At 40.3% G+C, this 24,580-nt stretch overlaps 1 protein-coding gene across 9 annotated transcripts in view; it reads right to left on the reverse strand.

Annotated features, from left to right (window-relative positions):
* The window catches only part of TASP1 (taspase 1), a 67,170-nt gene that overhangs the window by 10,321 nt on the left and 32,269 nt on the right, over positions 1-24,580 (reverse strand). For 5 of the 9 annotated variants that reach the window (XM_083607350.1, XM_083607351.1, XM_083607347.1 and 2 more), the window contains 5 exons: positions 20,083-20,202; positions 16,584-16,662; positions 10,216-10,326; positions 685-795; positions 5-78 (listed from right to left, as the gene is read on the reverse strand). In XM_083607350.1, the coding sequence (XP_083463476.1) occupies positions 5-78; positions 685-795; positions 10,216-10,326; positions 16,584-16,662; positions 20,083-20,202 (495 nt within the window). The remainder of the gene's footprint in view (positions 1-4; positions 79-684; positions 796-10,215; positions 10,327-16,583; positions 16,663-20,082; positions 20,203-24,580) is intronic. The other 4 variants (XM_083607353.1, XM_083607348.1, XM_083607355.1 and 1 more) reach the window with 2 other exon arrangements.

Here is a 24,580-nt window from a genome sequence, read left to right on the forward strand (position 1 = left end):
TTACCTTAGCTTTGCCATCCTGTGCTGACATATACCCGACACACATGCTCTCTGTTGTATGACTCCACAGGAACTCTACTATGGGTTTAAACACAACAGTAATGCTTTACTTATTAAGTGTAAAAGAAAGCCCATGTAGAGCCACGCTCACAGATGGCAAGAGAAATCATGCTAAATTACAGGCAGATAGCTAGGATTATCCATGTCTTCCCTTCAGGAGAGCATAGTAGAAGAACCTAGCCACCTACTAATCCCCATAGTCTTTGGTGAATAGAAGAGGCAATTTTCACCAATTTCCCCTGCAGCACCCTGCACTCTCTCGGCCACATTCCATTGCAGGGGAACCCTTGAATCCTTGAAAACAGAATGTAAGGTAGCATGAAGCAGGGAGGGGGCAGAGTAAGAAAAGAATAATTGCCAAAAACGGCTTTCTTCCTGCTTTCACTCATGGAAACCTTTCATGGAACAAGCAATCTTCCACAAATGAAGGAACAAAACTGGAAACAGCCAATAGCAAAATTCTGACATTTAGACAGCTTTATGGGCTATAACTAATTGATATGAGTTGTAATTTGTTGACTTCCATTCATTTCCCCCCAGCTCTCACAAGCTGTAGTTAATAATATATCTAAATTAAAGAACTTAAAAATAAGATATTCAGTAGGGCTTTCTTCGCACACTTACCAAGTAGAGACTGCTTATCCTGTGGAGAGTTCGACTCTGCAGAACACCGACAAGATCGAAGAACTATCACACCTCCGAGAACACCATCCTCATTGGCTAGAAAAGGTGAACCTGGGTAGAAATTTAGGGGGGGGGGGAAGAATCATGAAAATAGATTTTTTTTAAGCACACTATATAGTACGAATTACATTAATGTCCTCGGTTCCAGAACTTCAGAACTCTTCTGGCATTTGCCTCCATATGCTTTAAAACAAGTAGCATTTTTCTGCGTATCTGAGGAATCACTTGAGTATGCAAAAAAATAAATAAAAATCTCCCTTGTCTGCTGGTGGTTCCATTTCTCTGTCCTTCACATCAAATTAGGCTCATTACATTTCTCATTAGAGGAAATGATAAAAGATACAATTCATGTTCAACCAGGAGCGTTTACTGCAAGGCGCATGCTAATGCATGTGGTCATTATCTTCCCCAAGAGGCCAACATGTGTCTCTCATATGTAGAATCAACCACCTCACTCTTGTCCAAGGTTGTGCAGTGCAGGTTACACAGTACACGTGCAAAGTTAAGAGCTTGTTTGTGTTCTGGTATACCCTGCACCATATAGGAAAAGGAGGAAGGATCCAATTAAGCCCTATAGCAGAGGTGGGGAATCTTTTCCAGCTCAAGGGTCACATTTCCTCCTGGGCAAACTTCTGGAGGCTGCAGGCAAGAGGTGGGCGAAGCCAGAGACAAAAAGGGGGTGGAGATTCTTAACCTCTGTACACCAAGGAGTACTATATAGCACATTCGAGCCACAGAGAAGTTAGAGGTTTCTGCACACACATCTCTCCACCCAGGCAAGCAACAGGCAGTAAAACAGTTCAAATACACATTCCAGCCATCTGACTGGGTTGCCCTAGGGCCATGGAGCAGGGCCATTGATGGGTATGGCCTCAGACAGAGGAGTGGCCTAGATGACAGAATTAGACCCAGGGGCAGAGGCATGGATCACTCACTCAGATTGAAGCATTTGAGCCACTCTTCAAAGCATTTTGAAACGTTCTTTTCTTGTGTTTTCAAAGAAGAATAAGCACGCTACCACTGAAGTGACAATAAACAGCAGGTCCTAAAATACTGGGACTTCTACAAGTTGCAGTACCCACTACTAAAGAAAGCTGGCCAAAGTCAGTGCTGTTTGCATCCTGTGCTTTCCGTGCTGAGAAGCCCGTCAGAAACGTTGGCAAGAGAGCAGAAAGCAACTGTCTGACAAATGTTTCCTTTCAAATTCAAAACATGCTTTTTTGAAAAAAGGTGCTATACCAGAAGCTGTAATTATTTTTAAATTAGCCAAATAAAATTTATGCATTCCCCTTTTGTGTGACTTGAAATTAATGTCATACGCTTTCAGAACGTGGAAAGTATTTTATGGTTTAAATATGACCTAAACATCTTAAGCCACAAGATTAAATGCAAATGTAACAAGTTAGTTAAGGCCAAAAAGTCTTTGATCCCACATTTGCTAAATGTTTATTGCCCTAAATATCGAGCAACAACAGTGAAAGACAACCATTTCATTTATTTTTACTTGAGAAAAACGTACGTTTTTGACAAAAAATTTTAACCTCGGTCAAAGATGTGTTTTTTCATCATAAGGTCTTTGAGTACTCTGCACAAAGATGGTACAAAACACTAAATGTGGATCCTTTGCAAAAGCTACTGGAGGCCAAGAGGCCTTGAGCAGCAGTACTGCCTGAAACAGAGTTCAGTCTCTACACCCATCCCAAAAGAAGTGCTCAAGGATTTTGGTATCCATTCCACAGACTGTCACACTCTAGCAGAAATGTTCCTGATCAATTAGCAATTAGTCAAGTAAAGTCCTGAGCACTCTAAATATTAACACCGTATTTTTTTGTGGGGTGGGGTGGGTTGAGGCTAGAAACATCAATCTAGGTGGCAGCCCAATCAACTAACTTTACTTGCTTTATGGACCACTATCAACAGATGTCCTTCCACTCATGGAAAGATTGCTTTACACCACACCAAAAAAAGTGAAAACTTAGGGCTACACTACAAGTGGCTGTCATATGGTTAGCCTGGGAGTGCATGCTTTTTTTTTAAAAAAGCAAGCACTTGGAGGTGGGCATTAACCTTTTGCTCCCTGCTACAACTCTAATCTGGAGCAGCCCCCCAACCTCTGCTATTTGCATGGGCAACAGTGCTTGTACTGGAGCCAATCTCTTCACCATGAGGGAGGAATGAGAGATTTTAAACTTCAAGCCTCTAGCTAGAACAACCAAAATGTGAGAAAGCACTGTTTGCTTCATGATTGCTGCAAGATATGTCTGCAGTACATAGCTGGGTAGCTAAGGATATGAAGGTAACATAACGTTAATCTTAGGGATATAGTTCAATCTATTTCGCAAAGCCATGAGCTAATTACTACTCCAAGTAACAGCTACAATTAGTTTCTCCAATATCGGTGCTTAACTTTTGAGGAGCACATATGTTTTGAGGAGGCAAAATGTTTAACTGATAAGCTACCTTTCACAGATAAAAACTCAGCCGCTGAACAGAACCTAGGAACCAATGTGAGCCTGGCTCACAAACAGGAACGTTGAGGCCGGGCCTGACAAATAAGGAGTACTCCAGGCTCCGGGACCTTAAAAATGGGTGGGAAATATGACCTATCAAATGAACACAAAGACCCCAGGAACCCCCTAACCTTCCCAAAAAGTATCTGAGAGACCTAGGAGATTCACAGTGATAGAATCATAGAACTGTAGAGTTGGAAGTGATCCTGAGGATCATCTATGTATCTGTCCCATACGGGGATTGAACCTGCAACCTTGGTGTTATCAGAACCACACTCTAACCAACTGAACTACCCAGGCATGTCTGACTTTTTCAAGGGACAGTTTTTTTATGGCCGGCTTTATGAATCAATATGCCTGCCCACCCCTCCTCAAAAGCCAAAGAGGGAACTTACTCTGGTTACAATAATTTCGAGAAAGGCTGCAGCAGCCTGCTCATGGGCTTTCCCTTCATTCTGGATTTCTGAAGATTTAAATTTATCTAAACAGATTGCAGGTTCCACCCACCTTTAAAAACGTATTTTTGAATAATACCCATCTGCCCTAGGATGACCATTGGTCAGAATGGATGGATATTGTAGTCCAACAAAGTCTGGAGGGCATCAGGTTGGGGAAAGCTTTAAATACTAAAACCAAGAAGACTTCAAATACAATTTTTAACGTTAATTAACAATTCCGACATATAAATGGATAACATAACCAAGCTATCATGCTCTTTGCCATCTATCATGTTACTAGTCCTTTGTTTATGCTCTAGGCTGCAATGAATTTTCAACATGTTATTCCCAATTCTTTTTTAAAAGCAACATTTCCCCACCGTAACTATTTAATAACTAACATAGCTGAGTAACGTTAATTACTACATGAATTTTATTAGGTTCATATTCAATAAAGAAATTCCTGGGTCCTAACCTCATTCTTACTTATTCTAGTGCAATAAAGGAAACTTTGCAACATGTCATTTCCATACCAAAGCATCTTTACTGTGTAAGGGGAAAACATGTACCATGTGATGTGCGCCTACACGCATGTGAAATTACTTGAGACGCACCATCTCTTTCCTGGGAAGGAAAGGGGGTGTCAGTAAAGGAAAATCCATTTGTGAAACATCTTGACACTTTCTGAATTTGGGTATTTGCTAATATAAATTGTGACTAGGAAGGTCTTGTAGCCAGGACCATCAAGTAAAAGAAGTAGCAGTAGTACTATGCGGAAAGTGAACAGCAGTTCAAGAATACTTGTCACTCCATTTTTCGAATTCACTGAAGTTTTTACTAGCAGTATTTTGAGACTTTGAAGTTTGAAATATAAATATTTCTACTACATTTCAAGCTGCATAGTAACATCTAAGCCTGTTCATAAATAAAGATTTACTCAAAAATACACACACATAGTAAACAGCAACCATGATTTGCATCAACAGGGTGGTCAGAGGGGAAATGTTACCCAGATTTGTGTTGGGGGGGGGGGACCCAACTCTAAACTTTTATTGAGAAGATTACATTATTTTCTGGAGGAAGGGATGCAGTAGATCTAGGCTCTGATCCAAAAAGGAACCTCATAAACATGGAAGGGCAAGAGTTTTTACTTTCTGTACACTTTTCATAATAGCAGCTAATGCTGCTGAAGAGATAGGCCAGTGTTCAGTTTAAAAGGCAGCCACCCTCCTCAGTAGTGAGTACCACTGTTGCTTTTTGTAACTGCGAATCATCTGTGTGTGCTTTCAGTCTGGGGACAGGAGAAATGACCTGGAAGAGGGAGAAGAGAAGCAAGAGATGCTGATACCCACAGCATTCTCAAAATTTCTGATGTGCCCAAAGGTTCAAAAAGATGCAACATCTCTTGGGGACTCATTTGAGCCAAAAAGCAGGGTAGATAATTGACGGCAAAAAAGCAAAACAAACCAGTAGTCCTAATGGCATCTCCAAGTCCTAAAGGAGCTCTAAAGGATAGCAGCCAAAATAATACCGCCCCCCCCCCCATGGATCAGCACAGCTGTCAAACAAGATCAGAATTTTGTTTCACCTGATTAGTTTCCACTTCATATTAACAGAAAATGAGTTCTTAGGTTTGATGCTGGTCTACATGTATCAATCAGTGCACACATAAAACCAGTTAATTTATTGTACTATTTGACTCCTTGGTATCTACCATCAAGAACAGACTGCATGCCATCCCATTTAGTTTTATTATTCTCACACACAGATAAATACAGGCGTCTCCTCACTTACGCACATTTTGACTCATGTGCGACCGCCTATATGCACAGTGCTGGGAAATAAAGCAAACAATTTAAACTGTAAAAAGGCACGAAAACGGCAAAAATGGTCCGAAAAGAGCAGGGAAACTGCAAAAATGACCCACAGCCAAGCACTAGGAAGTCTACCTCTGAATCAGAGCCAGGCCTTTCAGGGTGCCAGTCTACCCCACCCTCCTTGCCGTTGTTTCCACATTGTCCTCCCCAGCGATGAGGAAGATTGAGAGCCTCCATTCACGCCAGTCTGGTAAGTGCTGCTGCTTTTTAAAGGGTCTTTTTCATCAGGTTCCAGGCTTTTAGAGGGTGTTTACAGGCTTTTTAGATGGTGTTCCCCACTATTTAACATATACACGCAGTACCTGGGAACGTAACCCCTGCATAAGTGGGGAGACACCTGTATTCACATACAAATTGAGTTTTCTGTCATAACTTTATGAAACATGAATGTGGATCAACATACTGCAATATTAAATTGGATACGTAAGAAAAAGTGTTTTTCTTCTCTGCAGTGTCTGTTGTCAGTCTTAAAGGCTATACATTATACTGTATGTGCACAGGTACAAATATAACATCTGCAAAGCAGTATTTGTGCTAGAAACTGCTCGGAAATGTTTTCAACAGCCTCTACAGTGTCTGTAATGCAACAAATGCCAAAAGTAAGTCTAAGAAATTTATACGGATCACCAGTTTAGTTTTCATCCTACAGAACTGTGTACACAAATACTTTCTTTTAAAGAAAAATGGTTGGCTAAATGTTATCAATTATCACACAAAAATATTGCCTTTATGGAACAGCAATATTTAGTTGGGACAACGCACGGTTTAGATGGCATATGCTCAAGGGAGACAGATGATCATGCCAATAATTCTTTGGTACCAATCAGATTCCAAGGTTTTGTTTTGTTTGTTTTTTAGAACAGCTTTTAAACCAAGTTAGATGGAAACAATCCAAAAATTCAATAGACCTTTGGCTCCGCTTGCATGGCAACAAGCAATGGGGTACAGCAAGGAAGCTTTCAGTGGGTTTTGAGACCAACTTCACAGTACGCTTTGGCGAGGTGGGGGCTGGAACAGCCAGGTCTCCACTCAAAGGTTTTTCCTTTCCATGTTAATGATGTGAATGCATGTGTTACTGTTTCTAGGTCAGAACTGAAAACAAAGTGTACTTTTTTAACTAGACTTTATAGGGTTCTAAAGTTCCATAATCAAAAGGCTTCAAGCTAGCTAATGAGTTTCATGGAGAAAAATGATGAAGGAATTTCCATTTTCCTTTTAAAAAACAATTCGCTTGCGTGCCCATGATAATGTTGGAAAGGATGCTTGGTTCTGCATGCATGTTTCAGTATGCCTGAAGTTCCATACTTACAATTTAAAAATCATTTTGTACTTTCAGAGTATATTGAAGAAATGAAAGCATTTTCTTCAGCAAAAACAAACTCACTTGTTAGCTACTGTTAATTAGGCGTCCTGCACAGAAACAAATAATAATAACTTTCCCTGCCACTGGTTAACATTTCCCCCCTTTTTATATCATCAAGGAGGTGGTACAACAAAGGAAACAGGGTGGGCACTTCAGGACAGCAGAGAAAGCCAGTAAGAAGGTTTTGATTGACAGACCTAGACTAACACCCACACCATATATTTAAAGCAATATTTTACCACTTTAACATTTGTAGCTTCACCCAAAGAATTGTAGGAACTGTAGCTTAAAAGTGCTGGGAACTGTAGCTCTGTGAGAGGGTGTCCTGGCTAGATGTCATCAACCAAAAGGAAAGGCTGCTACCCCAAAACTATATGGACCTTTGATAGGTCTGTTGCTCTCCTCAATGCTTCTCTAGGGCAATTTGGATTCTCCCCACACAGAATTACAGGGTGGGGCATCAACAATGAGCTAGCTGATGGGACCTCCTTCCTTCTCTTGGTTAAAAAAAAAGTATATCTGAAGGTAAAGGACTATTTAGAACGCTTCCATCTGTCTATGCCTGATGAATGATGATACCATGGGGACAGCAAGACAGCTGCTTCATTCTGGAGGTGGGCATCCTTTTTGGCCACAGAAGCAGCCACCACAAAATGTTAAAACTGCAAGGAGAAGATTCAAATAAATACTCCCTTTGCAAAACAATGCAAGCATTAAAAAACACACACGAAAAAACACCACTATCAGGTTTCCAAAGGTTTAAAAGTACTTTACATGCAATTCTACACATATTTCCATTGTTAGCTTCCCAATCTGCCTGCTTGCAAAACAGGATAAACATTCCACAAGCTGCATTCCACAAACTTGGCTGAATTTGAAAGGACTAGACGAGTTATAAAATCCACTGTTCTTTATGAAATATGCTTATGTATACAGAATACCATTTCCACTCTGCATCAGACCATTGTGTACATCATGCTACATCTTCATTAAACTATCTGTATAAAAAAAATAAACAAACCAGGTATTCTACTGTTAACTCAATCATCATTTATGTCCTTCGCAGTGCTTGCTATAAATATCAGATGACAAAAGACCATCTGCCACTAATTCTGCCCATCACCTATTTTTTTAAAAAAATAAATCCAGATGTTAAGTCAGGTATTCCTAAGTGGGAAGAAATATTCCCAAGCCTCTGTAGATATTTGAATTATGAAAAAAAGTTGGGGGGGGGAGAAGGAACATCAGCAGAAGTGTGGTGGAAAAAAGCTGTATTCAGCTGCCCTTGAGGCTAATATTTTCAGTTCTGACTATCCTTTTCAGTTATTTCTTGCCGAGCTATTATTTCTCTAAAGATCTGTACTGTTATAGTAGACGTTTTAATGTTACCATAAAGCATGCTACTTTTTTAAAAAAATTAAATTTGAGAACAAGTCATACTGTCATAAGAAGGCTATTAGCCTATTTTATTCACAGTTATTTCATAGGAGAGGGAAAACCTGCATCATACATTACACCTCAAGCAAACTTTTGTATCATTTAAAATCAACAGCAGGAAAGTTTTTAAGAAAAGAGCTATTCAGCATATGCCCAGTATTTTTGCATAACCTCTTAGGTGTACTTTTGCAAAAAGTTAGCTGTGCCGATTCCGAGAAACGGCAGCTTTTAGCAAACCATATGCTGGGGTTTCAGGATTCTTTGGACCCAACACTGAAATATTCTGTCTCTAAAAAGTTCCCTTTCAACATTTCAGCTAAAACACAGTAGGGCTCCCCCCACCTTCACACAAGGTTATCAGCACAGAAAGGCATGTGTTGTAGTTTAAAAGGCTCTAAACATCCCTTTCATAAACATTCTTATAAAAATACAGTAGTGTTTTGTGAAGTAGTTACAGGGGCGGGAAACTATTCAGGATGTTGTTAAAATTACATCAAGGTCTTAATCAAGTTAAAGAGCCATTCACTTCTCCATTGTTTGTTTTGGTGACTAATGTGACAGAAGATAAACTAGAGGTTAGGACTATCTTAGATTTTGCAAAGAAGGCAGTTTTCTTTTTTAGGAGCCCTCACATAAAACAAGAGCATTAATGTCCTTTTAATCATAAATAAAACACATATTTCCAGGAATAATGAGAGCCAAGCCAAAACAAGATCATTCTAATTCAAACACTGCTACTATGACAAGAAATCTACTCACTAATCCTCATTCTGTCAATTCTTGAAAGGGCTTTTCTTGCCTAAAAACTAATGGCAAACTTTCAGCAGAAGTTGCCCATATTTAGCAAGCTATCACAAATTGAAAATAGTAGTACTAGTAGTCATACTAGTTTAAGTCAACGAGAAGTTGGTTGAAATGGTTTCATAGAAACATTCTTCATCCATATTTTCAACACATGCACACATCCCTTCAACATAATCAGTTACACTTTTGGGTAAAATTCCATTTCTATTAAGGACTTAGGATTTTGTTGCGAACCTCTTACACATTCAACCACCTACACATTTTCATTTGCAAACATCCACACAACAAAGCAGGTGGGATCAAAGAATCGGAAGGATAGCACAGAAGAAAAGGTATTGAAGTATAAAAGTAGGTAACACAAAAGCCACCAAGATGTTGCTCAATATTGCCTATTTATATCTCTCTTCTATACTCTGAATTATTTCATGTATGTGTTATACACATTATAGCTATCGGCTCGTGTCACAATACCCCCTAACATACCAAAACCATTTCTGCTGCAACAGGCTTAAGACAAAAACAACAGAGTCTTCTGGAACTCTGAAGTTCAACCTCCCCACGCCCAAATAGGCTAGACTGCATTGCATTGAACAGGTATTATGGTAGTCCCCAAAAGCTAAAGCTCTAATCAATGTGTTACTCTTCCCGGTGTCACAAGCCTCATTGTTTTTTGCTGCAGCAACAGAACAACATGGCTGGCAAGACTTATCTCACTTGCTCTATAAAACATTTACTAATAACCACCTGTGCATAGTGAAAGGTTTAAGTGAAACTGCTTGCTCTGTAGATGTGAAGCAACACCTGTCTCCATCTAACACAGAAGGTGAACTCCATTAATGCCAATAACCAGCACTATGAAACACTGGCTTCTTGGTGTTTAAGGGAGCATGGGGATATTAAAAGAATACCCACTTGAAGCAACGCTAGGAAGTTTGTGAAGTGGAACACTGGTACAAGTGTCACTTTGGGGAGGATCAGAAGAGAAGTAGACAGACACCAGCTCTTAGCCACATCAGAGATCTGCTAACAAATCTTGTACTTACTAATAAACTTGTTTTGCATAGTTTCTAGTAGAGCCTGATGAGCATCTTCATTTTGCAAAGCACACGAACATTCTCTGGCCAATAAGGTCCGTACAAGGTGCTCCCCACAACCTATACAAAACATTAACAAGCATGGTTAACCTATATCTGTACGATTGGGGAAAGCACTAAACACAAATTTGGGGGGCAAATCTTTGCAATCTTGTCTCTGCGCAAATCCCAAGAAAGATTTCAGAAAGTTAAGACATATGAACAAAGCAGGAAAATAATGCAAAGGAAAAGAAAACATTTAAAAAGTGAAGGCATCAGTTTTATTCTTTATTAACTCGTATTTCACAATGACTTAGGATTCCACAGCACAGTGAAGGCTGTTGCGTCAAGTACAACCCAACAGGCTTACTTTCAAGAAAAGGCCTACTTATTTAGGCCTCAAGTGTCAACGTACAAAGTGTTTGATAATCCTTCTCTCATCCATGCCTCCCCTAACCTCAAGTTAAGACCTTTTTTATCGATTAACTGTCAAGTCCAATTTATACAGACACTCAAGGAAGCACATAGTTGTGCATCAGTTAAAGATATACCAGTTTTAGAAATACAGAAATCCTTTTGATGTCAGAATTTTCACAGATGGGTTAGGGGGATTGGTTAAGAGCCAGTATAACTAAGTTTAAGGCAACATTTCTCTTCTCACTCACCTCAACCAGATGCCAGGAAAGCCAGTAACTGGAAAACCCTCCTATTCCCATTTTAAAGGGTTAAAAAGCTACACCCTAGGTCTGTACAGTGGAAACTCGGGTTGCGGACATAATCCGTGACGGAGGCATGTCTGCAACCCGCAGCGTTCATAACGTGCAGCATGTGCGCGACGCGATTTAGCACTTCTGCGCATGCACGAGCGGCGAAACCCGGAAGTAACCCTTTCTGGTACTTTCGGTTTCCCGCAGTCCACAACATGAAAACGTGTAACCCAAAGCATTTGTGACCTGAGGTACCACTGTACTTTAGTGAACATTTTCCAGAATGGTGTCTGACTCAAGCACACCAGCAAGCACCTTTGCTTTGTCATTTCAATATATTTAGTTATGATTTCTGTGATTTTTAAGACTGCAGGTGCTCCTAATTAACTTTATTCCCAATGCCATTCTCAGGACAGAGGCTTCATTCAAGGTGGCAGATATTTTTCAGCATGAATGCAGGTAACAACAATAGCTGACTAACATAGTGCTTGTGGAGATAACTGTGCTACAATGGGCTCAGACAGAGTAACGGTGAACCTGTTTCTCAAATTGAATGGAACAGACAGGATCCCAGAAATTTAGTCAGCCGCAAACCTTGGATTCAGCAGTAAGAGTTTGCCAGCTGTAATACACCCAGTCCTTTTCACCTCCAAGTTTGTTGGCAGACTTCAAGGAATTCCAGAACACAGCCGGGCAGCAAAGACACACCCTCTGACTTTACCAGCCGATGGCAGATGACCAGAAAGATATTTTATGCTGATCATTTTTGCGCATTCTATCCATAAATGTACGGCTGGTAAAAAAACAACCCTGTATGCCACAGAAAACATGTGTGTTGTGGCTTCCTCCCTTGTAAATGCTCTACCTGAGCTATGACTAACTTCTATGCTTTGAAAACAAAATAAACCTTGCATGACGACTTATTTCTACCACACATGCAACACAGGAGTGTCTCTAAATACTGGCCTCACTCTCAGATTGCACCAAATCTGTGTCTGAACTATACCACTTCAGACTCCAAGTGCTCACGTAACTGAACTCTCTCTCCATACATAAAACTAGAGTCTAGACTTCCCAGACATCATTTCTGAATGGAGAATAATTCAGTTGTGTGAGTCGCCACCGGTATCCCAAAGCGTCTGCAGAACTGGATTGTCTACTTTCAATACAGTACTGCACTAATATGTTAGGAAAATATTTTTATTTGGCAAGGGACAAAAGAGAGAGAAAAGAAACACGCCTTTAAGTTAATTTGGCTCATAATATACTGGGCTAAAAGGAGAACACACACCAAGATTATTTAATCCCCATAAATTCAGCCAAAAATTCACTGTTCCAACTTACTTCTAGCCATTAAAATGGATTCGATGTGAAGGACTTGCACAATTCCAGAGAAAGACTCTAGAAGTCCTTCTAGATATGACCATAAGGTATACATGAAGGCTAAGAAACCACCAGGAGAAGTTACCCAGAGTTGAAAGTGATCAGATGCTTTTGGAATGGTACCTGAATGAGATGTATTCAGGTCGCTCAAAACAGTTTATTTTTACCTGGCTTTCTTTCCTCCCCTCCCCTCTAGATTTCAAGTGCTCTGGGTTGGTTTACACCATATATTTCCTCTCATTTCAATCCTTTCAGCAAAACCTGTGAATTCAGAATTTGGCCTGTCAACTTACCAGTGTTAGGACTGTTTGGCAAAGGCTACAATCCTAGACACACATACCATAATGGGATTTTCTTTTAAAAAAATGTTTAGGATTGTGCTGAAAGTTACATTACCTTCAAAGAGGATGGCCATATGAAAAGGAGGACAGGGCTGCTGCATCTTTAATGGTTATGTAGAAGAGGGAATTTCAGCAGGTGAACCATGTCATGCAGTTGCCATGCCTGTTTTCATCCGAACATCCTACCTCCAAATAATATGGAAGGTTTTGCTTGGATTTTATTTCTCTGCTCTGCAAATGAATAATTTTGCTGTGAGGTATTTCTGTGCACTATGTGCAATGTCAATACCTGAAGGATTGTCTCACCCCTTATAAATCCAGTTGGTCACTGCACTCTGCAGGCAAGGGAGGGTTTTCCACAGATACCATATTATCAGGAGATCCAATTCACACCATGTAAGAATCAGGCATTTAATATCATCGCAACGACCCTTTGGAAATTTCTCCTTTTTCAATTTTAGACAGGTACCGTTTGTTGTCTTTTCAGCAACTACTGAATACCTTCCTCTTCTAGCAAGCCATTTAAGGTGAGACCTTTCTCAGTCTGGATCTGTACTTGAATTTTAATGATTTTACAGCCGTACCTCGACTCCCGAACGCCTTGAGAGTCGAACATTCCAGCTCCCAAACGGCACAAACCCAGAAGTGAGTGTTCTGGTTTTTTAACGTTCTTTCGGAAGCTGAACATCCGACGGGGCTTCTGATTGGCTGCAGGAGCTTCCTGCAGCCAATCAGAAGCCGCACTTTGGAGGTAGAATATTTTGGAAGTCGAATGGACTTCCGGAACGGATTCTGTTCAACTTCTGAGGTACAACTGTATTTGCTTGTTGTTCACTGCCCTGGGCTCCTCTGATAGGGATATAAAATTAAATTATTATTATTTCAGTACCACCAGCCCAGCAAAGTATCATTGGAAAGCCCATGACACACAGCCTTAGATCAGGGCAATGCCACCTCTTCTACTATCTGCCTCTGAACTTTATTTACTTGAGGCGTCCCACGAATGCAGAACATTTTATGCTACAATTGTGTTTTTTAATCTGTTGGATTTATTAGCCACACTACTGTTTTTATTTTTTTATTTTAGCTGTTGCTGGTTTGACTGCTTTATCTGCTGTATTATCTGACTATTTTATGCTGTTCTAAGCTTTGTTTGTTCTTGTCACTTTTTATTGTTATTTGATAATTTTATTCTGTCATAAGGTGATTTAAACAGCAATTTGACACACACAAAAAGGTAGAGGGTGTACATTTCAGAAAACAAGTAACTATTAGGTATATTCAAACTTCCCCAGATGATTTCGTATTTCCCTCACGGGGCAAGCAGCAGATAAGTGAGTGTGTGTGTGTGCCGCATTCAACACCTCCTCCCCCAGCCACCACTTTAGTCAAACTGGCAGCCCCGTGTGGTTTCAATGCGAGGAAAGAAAACCTTGTGGATCTCCTGCATAACATGGAGTTTGGTTCTCATTTACTCATTATAATGAGTTGCTTCCAAAGTTGGAGGAAGCATTTACAGGCACAGTGTACATTACAGTAGTCCTCAAAATGTATCTAACATCTTTTGCTTTGCCATTATTAAGTCAGGAAATCATTTATAGAGGGCACACCATTCAGTTCTGGCAGTATTTCAGGTATTTTACAATGAAACACTGAAAACATGCAAAGTTTAACTGTTAACAGTGTAACCCGCTTTATCAGTTTACATGACCATTTACTACCATATGTATTGTTTCTCGTTTAAGCTTGTCACAAAGCCCAGCACCTACACCATGCTCTCCCCCTAAGCAGATTTCTGCACTTTAAAGTAACCACAACAAGAGCCTTAAAAAAACCTCAGCATAGGATAAAGTAAAACATTACTTATTATTCCAGCCCTGCACCTCAGAGTCATCTAGCAATGGAATAAAGATGGCATAGCAAAGAACTTCTGTAAAGCAAAAGGGTTTCAGAGCAGCATGTCACAGAAACTGTTTTCTGCTCCTTTTGATGGGCTTTCCTTTCAAGTCAGGAAATTAGAAGCAGGTGTGTCAGAGGGCACCCACATTCATACACCACACTGAAACACACACGTTTTCAATTTTCAAACATGAAAGCAACTCCTATTGAACGGAGGGAGAAATGAAAACCCAGGCCCTCTTTCTGCAAGCCATATGCAAAAGGCTATGAGGGAGAAAGTCAGGCAGCATGTTAATAGCTCGTGAGCTATTGTTAGATACTCTTGCCGCAATAGCAAAACAGCTCTGGAATCTAAACAAAAACAGAACTGCACACAAAGACATTAAAATTGTTATCTGCTATGCAACACTATAAAAAAAACAACAATCAGCATTGTATACTACTTCAGAGGTGGCACTCATTAGTATATCAAAACTTGCTATGTAGTATTTTGAAAAGAGTTTCTCAGCGTAGCATTTTAAGTCACAATGATAAATAGTAAATAATAAATAAAACCACATACGTGTACATAGTATAGTATCTCCCTATTCTCCCTGCTGTTTTCAAGGAACAATTCTTGATAAAACTCTCTCCTTCTCTGTCTATATATACATATAATACTGTACATGCAAACCAAATTTGAAGAGATTTCAACATTGTTGCAAGATAATTTTTGGAATAATGCAATTAGGAACAAACATGCTGCTTAAAAACTCTGGTAGGTAGGAAGAAACTCTGGTAGCATGATTTAGATAAATCAATTGTTATTTTACTTGATTGTCAGGAGCTAACAGAAGGGTTATACCGATCATTATGATTTATGCAACATAGAGAAGTAGGGGGAAAAGACAGGTCACTGTCTTGACAAGTTTAAACTCTACAATATGACAGTAAGGAGTGAAGAAAAGGAAGCAAGAGAGAGGCAAGATATTTAGAGTAAGAGATGGTGTTACTACAATAATACTACAGTAGTGGAAAGAAGGCACAATTTGCATTCTACCCCCCCCCCAAAAAAACCCTACTACAACTACATTTTAAATGAAAATCTATGACTAGCCTTGTTCAGGATTCCTAACAATATAGACTGCATATGCAAAGCAGATTACTGCAACCTACAGGGGAGTTTCTCCTGCAAATTCCAAAGATCTCAGAAGCCCACTCTGCAGTAACTTGGAGCAGGGTTTTTAGTGTGGCTGCCCCTATTCTACGGAATAGAATTCCCATCGAGATACAACAAGCGCTCACTAGGCACCCCTTTCTTCGCATAAGTATTAATGCTTACATAAAGAATATAAATTCCACGTGGCTCCTTAAAACAAGTTACTTCTCAATAGCAGTTCAAGGAAGATAAAGCCAAAGTTAATTTTCCATCACAGCACCTCCAAATTTTGAAACGAGTTTATTAGCAACCATTGGTATAGTCAGTCCCTACCCGCTCTTTTTGTGTGTGTAAAATATGAGGTGCTGGTACTCATATCTCAAAAAGCCAGCTTCAAACCATGGTTTAAAATTACAACTAACTAAATCAAGGCTAACTAATTTGGGGCTCGGAAATAAGTAATATACAGAAAACGTAAGCTTCCAATCTCCTTCTCATGGTTGCACTGGAAAAGAAGCGAAGGGGGAGCACAAAAGTCCAAGGTTTGCTCATGCAATACTAAACCATCATTTAGTTTTGCATTGTTAAATGCACAGATAAATGTTTCATAACTATTTATTCTTTAATCTGGAGCAAGCATGATTTTTGCTGCATTTTGCATGTATCTGTATATCAAAGTTAATCTGCACATTTATGATTATGGTAACAGCATCATCTTCCCATTAATGTGAATCTGAATAAGTAAGATAATGGAAACAGTAGAATCTATTTCAGTACTTCATATAGGTTCATCCATAAGAATATACTTCAAATAGCTGTATATAGAAGGAAAATACGTTCCGTTGAAATATTTGTAAGAACAGCAAATACCTGAGGTACTCACAGCTGTAGAGTAAGGATTCTGAATTCCCAAGTTTTCAGCCCAGCACCCACATCCGTAAAGAGCTGCCTGACAGAAGAAGAAAGAGAGAGAACTATTTGTCCCTTTACACCAAGTAAAACTTTTGGGTAAAGAATCGTTTCCTTTGCTCATCTGCAAATGGTGCCATATACCTCTATTTCGGTAAGAATTGTATAATCAGGTCTTTCATCCATGTGATTCAAATGGACGGCCCATTTTAGACATAATGATCTCAAGTCCAATGCAAGCAACTGGTGGACGATTCTATGTTAGGTCCATAGAATACAGATAAGAGCCCATTATCAAGCCTACATGGTAACAGTGGTGAAGACAGTGTACAAACCATACTTCCCTGTCATCACTGCATCTTCAGCATGCCATCTTGTGGTGCTTTTTCCAGGAGGTCTGGGGATTTCTCCAGCTTGGCCTACATAGAAATGTGAAAGTACCCTCAAGGGCACGCTGCAACATGTTCGCTAAGTACTCTGCATTCAATTTGACACGGATGCCACTAGTTTGGCACTTCAATCCAGGGAGGTATCCAGAACACTTAGCTGGCTCTTCCCTCCTCATGCAGCTAGCAGAGGGGGATTAACTAGCTGGATCCAGGCAGTGTTAGAAACTGAGATACAAAAGGTAGGAGCTAAATGGCACCTTAAACCTAGGTTATACAAAGCTGAAAATGAATGAACTGCAGCTAAATTTTTATTTTTACATGTTCTAGTCCTTCCCCTGCCCACCCCCCTAATTTTTAAAAGAGGGCCTCTTCTCCAGTCTTCAGAGAGTAGCTGGAAGTGGGGAGGCAGAAAAAGGTCCACTTGCACTCTGCAGTTTTAATCTGAAAACTTAGGTGCAGTACTGCGCCCAGAGCTCAGAAACTGCTCAAGCTAATGAAATTCCCTGTCGCAAAATGCGCCTAGAACAATGGGAATTTTGAACACTGGATCCAGGGAGTGATAAATACAGTGGTGCCTCACAAGACGAAATTAATTCGTTCTGCGAATTTTTTCGTCTAGCGAATTTTTCGTCTTGCGAAGCACGAAATCCCATAGGAATGCATTGAAAATCAATTAATGCGTTCCTATGGTCAAAAAAAGTCCAAACAAAGCCAAATTTGGTACAACAAGAGTTTATTAAGTGCTCTTTAAAGTCACACATACTGTAAAGAGCATTTCAAAATTCAAACCCAGAATTTTTTTTAAAAAACAGCAGAGTGGCCCAATGGTCACAAAAAATCATAAAAATGCAGAAAAAAAACACACAAGCTTCCAGATTCTTGCAAACCCCTCCCCAACACCAAGTCCTTGAATTCCAAACACCCCAACCCAAAATCCAAAACCCCCCAAAAAAGTTTTAAAAGCTTAACTTACCAAATGGCTGCAAAAGAAGTTTTGGAAAAGCTTCAAAAATCACCAGTCTTTAAAAACCTCAAAAAAGGCTACTATGTACACTGCGTTCTATGAGTTGCTCCTCGAAGTCAAGTCGCAACTGTATTAACGGTGTTAAGAAAAAGGAAACAAACTTGCAAGACGTTTTCGTCTTGCGAAGCAAGCCCATAGGGAAATTCGTCTTGCGAAGCAGCTCAAAAAACGGAAAACCCTTTCGTCTAGCGAGTTTTCCGTCTTGCGAGGCATTCGTCTTGCGGGGCACCACTGTATCTTAGAAAAAAGAGGGTGATCCCTGACACCCTGAAATAAGCAGTTAAGAGACCACTCCTAAAGGAGGTCTCTCCAAACCTTGAAAAATGTGGTCATTGTAGGGCAATCACAAACACCCTTTTTGAGCAAGATGCAGTTGGTTGCTGGACAGCTCCAGGTACTCTAAAAACGGTACTGATTATCTAGACCCATTTGAATGTGGTTTCAGGTGTCACACTCTGCAATAAGTCAGATATGATTTTGCAAAATCAGAATCTGAAAATTTTGTGAATACACTCAAGTATTTTTATGAAGGTTTCAACCTACTTTGTACGATTACTATTTTAAATGTAATGAATTATAAACTGTATGAATGAGAAAGGCAAATGATTTCGAACAAAAGTGGGGCTCTGCAAGTGCCAAAGAGGGGAAGTAAGTTGTAGCTGCTAATGGCGCTCTCAAATAAATAGGACTTTGCCTTTAAGCAAAACAATCAGATCAAAGGAAAAGAACATTCCTTGGACGATGAAATGGCATGTTCTAGGGTGCATGTGTCCATTTGCCTAGAGGCACTCTGATCAGGCCAAAAGTTTATGACCTGTAGTTACATATCAACAAAAAGTCTTCCAGTCCAAGATAATGTCTGCAATCAAGAAATCAGTCTAATGCCACATATCAAGAGACTAAGCAAAGTGTAAGAACTCTTGGCACATGGTCACTCCTAGGATAAAAGCCTGTAAAGTAGCTGAAGGAGTAGTGTGAAGCTTCCACCACCATCACCCAGCTGCCTTCACTCCTAGTCTGAACATCTAGTTAGGTAAAGCAACGACCTAACACGTGGAAGTTTGGGAGCTCTGGAATACTATTACCAATAATGTGTTTAAGGTGGTTTTGCTGCTTTAAAAAAAATAATACACAAATTGGTACCATTGCTGCTGGTCTCTGTGGTTTCCTTCTCTGCAAGTCCTGCCCCCTGCTTTGCTGGCCTATTTCCAGCTGGCCTGGGCAGGTGCAGCCCTGACTTATTCCAATTATAAAAGATGATGCTGAAGGGGCCAGAGACCATCTTAACTGTGCGTTCTGCAAGACCTGCTGTCAGGATACTTTCCAGAAGAGGAACTCTGGGTGTTATGGTCAAGAAAGCCCTGTCCCATATAGCTACCAACCTTACTGCAGACAGCAGTGGAATGTGGAACATCTCAATCAGCAAATCAGCAGTATTTTATGTACCCTAGACCCATACCCTTGGGACGTGGGGGGTGCTGTGGTCTAAACAACTGAGCCTTGGGCTTGCCGATCGGAAGGTCAGCGGTTCAAATCCCCGCGACGGGGTGAGCTCCCGTTGCTCGGTCCCAGCTCCTGCCAACCTAGCACTTCAAAAGCACGTCAAAGTGCAAGCAGAGAAATAGGTACCGCTCTGGCGGGAAGGTAAACGGCGTTTCCGTGCGCTGCTCTGTTTTTATCAGAAGCTGCTTAGTCATGCTGGCCGCATGACCCGGAAAATCAAACATCGGCTCCCTCGGCCAGTAAAGTGAGATGAGCGCCGCAACTCCAGAGTCGTTTGCAACTGGACTTAACTGCCAGGGGTCCTTTACCTTTACCTTTTTTTCTTTTTACCTAGACCCATACCCAAAGTTATGACTCTGCTTATGATATCGAGCTTTTGGCTGATTCCACTTACAATGATTTATCACGTAAAACACAGCTTTCTCATAAACACTACTTTTTCCAAGTTGTAAAGAACGTCACCCAGCCAGTTCTCTCTTTCACAGCAAGTTGGGAACAATTAGGGTAAAATGCAACACAACATGAAAGACCTACTAAGACCTACCTGACCAACTCGTCCAGGGTGCTTCAAGGCTAAACCTCCACTGGACACTGCAGCAGCGACATTTCCTTCCTGGTCAACAACAACTGCTCCAACGGTATCCAGCGTTCCTGAGTCATTCTCCTATGTGACAGGGAAACAAAGACACTGAAAACATACAGACTTGACAGTATTTTGATGCCTCCATAGATGAAGACATGACTGGTTCACAGAGCCAGCAACACAGCGTGGGACCATTTATATCTCTTCACTCAGCCTGGATCCATTACATATCCATTCTTTAAAATCATATGCCAAGGTGATTACTATGTAGCTCTTCTATCCAAGGTATACAATATACAAGGGAGCGGACTTTTTCAGCAATGGCACCAGAGTTAGGGAATAGCTGCCTTTACATCCCTACCCAATCGTCAAGGTCTTTGGGGGAGTCACTCCTAGTGGCAACCCATAGCTTAGATGCAGACATTCAGCCTCTTCCCTATCACACTTCCATTACCTACTGAAGACGACTTCTTTTTATTTCAGCAAGCATGTTAATCATAGAATCATAAAAACATAGAATTATAGAGCTGTAGAGTTGAAAGAAACATCTAGTCCAACACTCTGGAATGCAGGAGTTTCAACCAAAGCATTCATGACAGATGGACTGTCACAAAGTTCTTCCTGATATTTAGTCAGTATCTCTTTTTTCACCTCTATTGTATTTCTGGAGCTCGATGTACATGTCTTAGAGACAATTAATTAAGAAGTATATAAATTGTTGAAATAAATAAAATAAGGAGGTTCACCTGGGGCTATCGTTGCTATTATTTTTCTTTACCTAGGCATTAACAGATTTTACTAATTTAAAATGAGGAAAATCTATCATTTTATTGTTCTTTTATATTTATTTTGTGCTGTATACAGACACCATATCTTAAATATGAACGGTAGTGTAAAATGTGTAAAAAAATAAAGCAAATATCCAATAGCTGTTGTCTGTACTCAGGGGCTAAAGGAAACTTATCCATTAAAGTTATTTCCCTTTACTTGTCCACCAGACTTTCTGTCTGATCTTCCCGCTGAAAGACAATGCCAAGTTGCCCATTCAAATTAATGCAGAGAGAAGAGCAAGGTATACCTCCCTCACTGCTGAATAATGTTAGAGGTGGAAAGTCTGTGTAGCCAGATGTTGTCTGGCTACAGCTCTCATCAGCCCCAGCCAGCATGGTCAATGGTCAAGGATGATGAGAGTCCAGCAACCTCTTGAGGACCAAAGGTTCCTCAGCCTTGTGTTAAAGAGTCAAGCAGGCAATTCCCTGGACTTGGTAGGCTTTAAGTTCAGTAGAACAAAAATACTCCAAAAGGGCTCACCACAGTTCTTCCTTTGATCTGAATGACATTAATGCCAAGTGAGAATAAAAAACAGTAAAACTAAGCTGTTCTATTTTGCCAGAGGGAGGCTCAAACTGGTTTTTAAAAGTTAGAAGGTTTATTACGAAAACATTTGAGAACCATTAACTGAGATTAAAGCTCTTGTAGCTTGTGGGCATAATCGCATTCCATTCAAAAGAATACACCCATTGCCAATTAATTAACCCTAATCACCCACAAGCTCTGTCTTCACAATCAATAGCAAAAAGTCAGGATCACACACTCGCTCACCTACATTGCACTGAAAGCATGGGGAGAGGAGGTGTCTCCATTTAGAATTCTTTAATCACACAGACTTGCATAATTTTCAGAATGTGCCCAAAGCAGTAATTGTTACTAAACGTTATTCAGCCTCCCTATTAAAGTTAATGAGGCTAATGGAGGAGTCTTTAGATCAACTCTACAGATGGCTAATCTAGTGTATGCCAAAACGGAGCAAAAGACACACTCTTGAACATCAAACTTATGTCTCTCACCCACAGGAAGTAATAATAATAATAATAATAATAATAATAATAATAATAATAATGGGTTAGATAACAAGGTGCCTAGCAAGAGTGGAAAGGGGCCTGGATTTCAGTGGCAACTCCATGTGCCCATGCCTGCACTGGTCCCAACGTTTGCCCCAACTCTCAGGAGCTGCTTTTTTGGGGGGGGGGAGGCACAGAGAGGAGGGCTAAGAAAGTCCTATTACACAAACAGAATTTTGTTAACAGTTGTTAAGATGTGGGTTAAACCACAGAACCTAGGGCTTGCCGATCAGAAGGTCGGCGGTTCGAATCCCTGTGACGGGGTGAGCTCCCATTGCTTGGTCCCTGCTCCTGCCAACCTAGCAGTTTGAAAGCACGTCGAAGTGCAAGTAGATAAATAGGTACCGCTCCTGTGGGAAGGTAAACGGTGTTTCCGTGCGCTGCTCTGGTTTTGCCAGAAGCGGCTTAGTCATGCTAGCCACATGACCCGGAAGCTGTACGCCGGCTCCCTCGGCCAATAAAGCGAGATGAGCGCCACAACCCCAGAGTCGGCCACGACTGGACCTAGTGGTCAGGGGTGCCTTTACCTTTAAGATAATATAACGTTTCCATTTTAATATTACAAAGATAGGAAATGCAACACAACTTTCTAATTTTATTATTAACTGATTGATTTTGTATACCACCCTTCTTCACCTGAAGATCCTTGGGGACTTCACAACAGAAAATCAAGCTACAGTAATCAAGCAATACAATCTTACCTTCACCCTTAAAAGTCAAATAAAAGAGGCAGATTTAAAAGGCAAACTACCATGCCTCCCCTCATCAGCTATTTCACATGCATGACCAACTCTCTCTCATTCTTATCATGTGAACAAAGCATACAAAATACTGTGGCTTGAATTCTGAGTTCTCGTGAGCTGAATACCACTTATGGGACACTTCCAGTGAAGTAGGCGGGGGGGGGCAGGAGACTTTCACTGATTTGTCATTCCCTCTGCAGCCCACCCACCCCACTCCCCACCCCGGAAACCTGCTCTGGAGGGTAGGGAGACCCAATGGAACAGGAAGGAAGGTGGCATACTTGACTATAAAGAGAAATATCCTTTCCTTCCCCAACTGGCAGACTCTACCGGATTACAGTTCCTTCTGTGAACAGATGGAGTCATTCCATTTGCAGAAGAGTAACTGTGGATCAAATCCTGCATCGGTGTCATAAAACTGGGGGAGAGGAAGGGGGAATTCCATCGGTTAAAGAAATCCCAAATATTTAAGAAGACAATGTAAGTCTAACACAATAATTAAACAATTCATTTTTTAAAAATGAACTGTTCAATCTGTTAACAAAAGACATTTGGAATCTAGTTACTTATTTATTCAATTATCTAAATCACAGCTTGCGTTAGAGTACGTACACTACTATGGAGTTCACAAGGCAATTTTAAAACCTGGCTTCAATTTTTAAATTATAACTGGAACATAATTATCTCACTATGTAAAAATGAATTTATGTACACTCAAAATTATTAAGCACTAACGAAGCTATAGTACAATGCAACAGAAGTTATTTCATGCTCTGCTAGAAACTGGTCCCATCTGCATGTAATGGTAAGCCAAGACTCACCCAGAAAATTTCAAGTGGTCAGTGGGGACGGGGACAGGGGTTTGGAACTGCTGCCTTAAAGTATTGTCAAAAGACCCTCCAAATCTCAAATAGCAGGTTGGTAAGTCCATGTACTGGCATATGTAAGCATTGACGTGACCTTTAATATATAAATTGTACTGAAATCCCTCTTTCCTTAGTTTTATGTTTTCAAGGCTCCTAGTCTTTTTGGATATAAAACGTAAGCAATACTCCAAAGACATGAATTTTTACATATGCTACTGTAACTTGAATAGTTTTTTGTTTTGTTTGCTTTTGTTTCTCCAGAACAGAGCAAGAAGTTCTACAGTACACCTCATTTTTCCTTTTTAATTACTGACAGCAAAACTGCATTCAAAATATAGTTGGCAGCAGGTAAAAACTACAGTGCTGAAATGACCACTTAGTAAAGAAAAAAAACCAGCTATGATTTTTCTATAGAGGACCATTCTGGGCCAGGTCAATGCTGGGTAAATGTCCAGACATGTTTACCTACCTGGTATTACCAATTTCATCCCCTTCCAGATCCACAGAAAATGCTTTAAAGTGAGAAATGTTCACCAAAATCTTAAACTGGAGAAAATTTTTCAACAGATATTTATCTTTTCATGTTTGCATTTGTCATGCACATTCTGAAAAAGTGAAAATGAATAGTAAAATATATAAACAAATCATAATGGTAAGGCACACTTATTTGTTCAGCAGACAATAGTAGATTCCTTTGATAGTTCTGTTTTCATATTCCCCTAAGACGAGGGGGGGGAAATTACTTATGACATATTGGCTATGAGTACAAGTGGTTTATCCTTTGTACACAGGATATGTTCACACAGAGATACACCATAAAGCTGCTCCCAAAGGCCATGGAACTCTCCAGAGCAGCCTTCAATGAGCCAGAAGGGGAAATTGCTGGAAGGACAAATCAACACATGCATGCATGCATGCACACCTCTGTTGCAATTAAAATATAATGATA

This window comes from Podarcis filfolensis, assembly GCF_964270895.1.
Source record: "Podarcis filfolensis genome assembly, chromosome: 3".
In the NCBI taxonomy this organism is placed as follows: Eukaryota; Metazoa; Chordata; class Lepidosauria; order Squamata; family Lacertidae; genus Podarcis; species Podarcis filfolensis.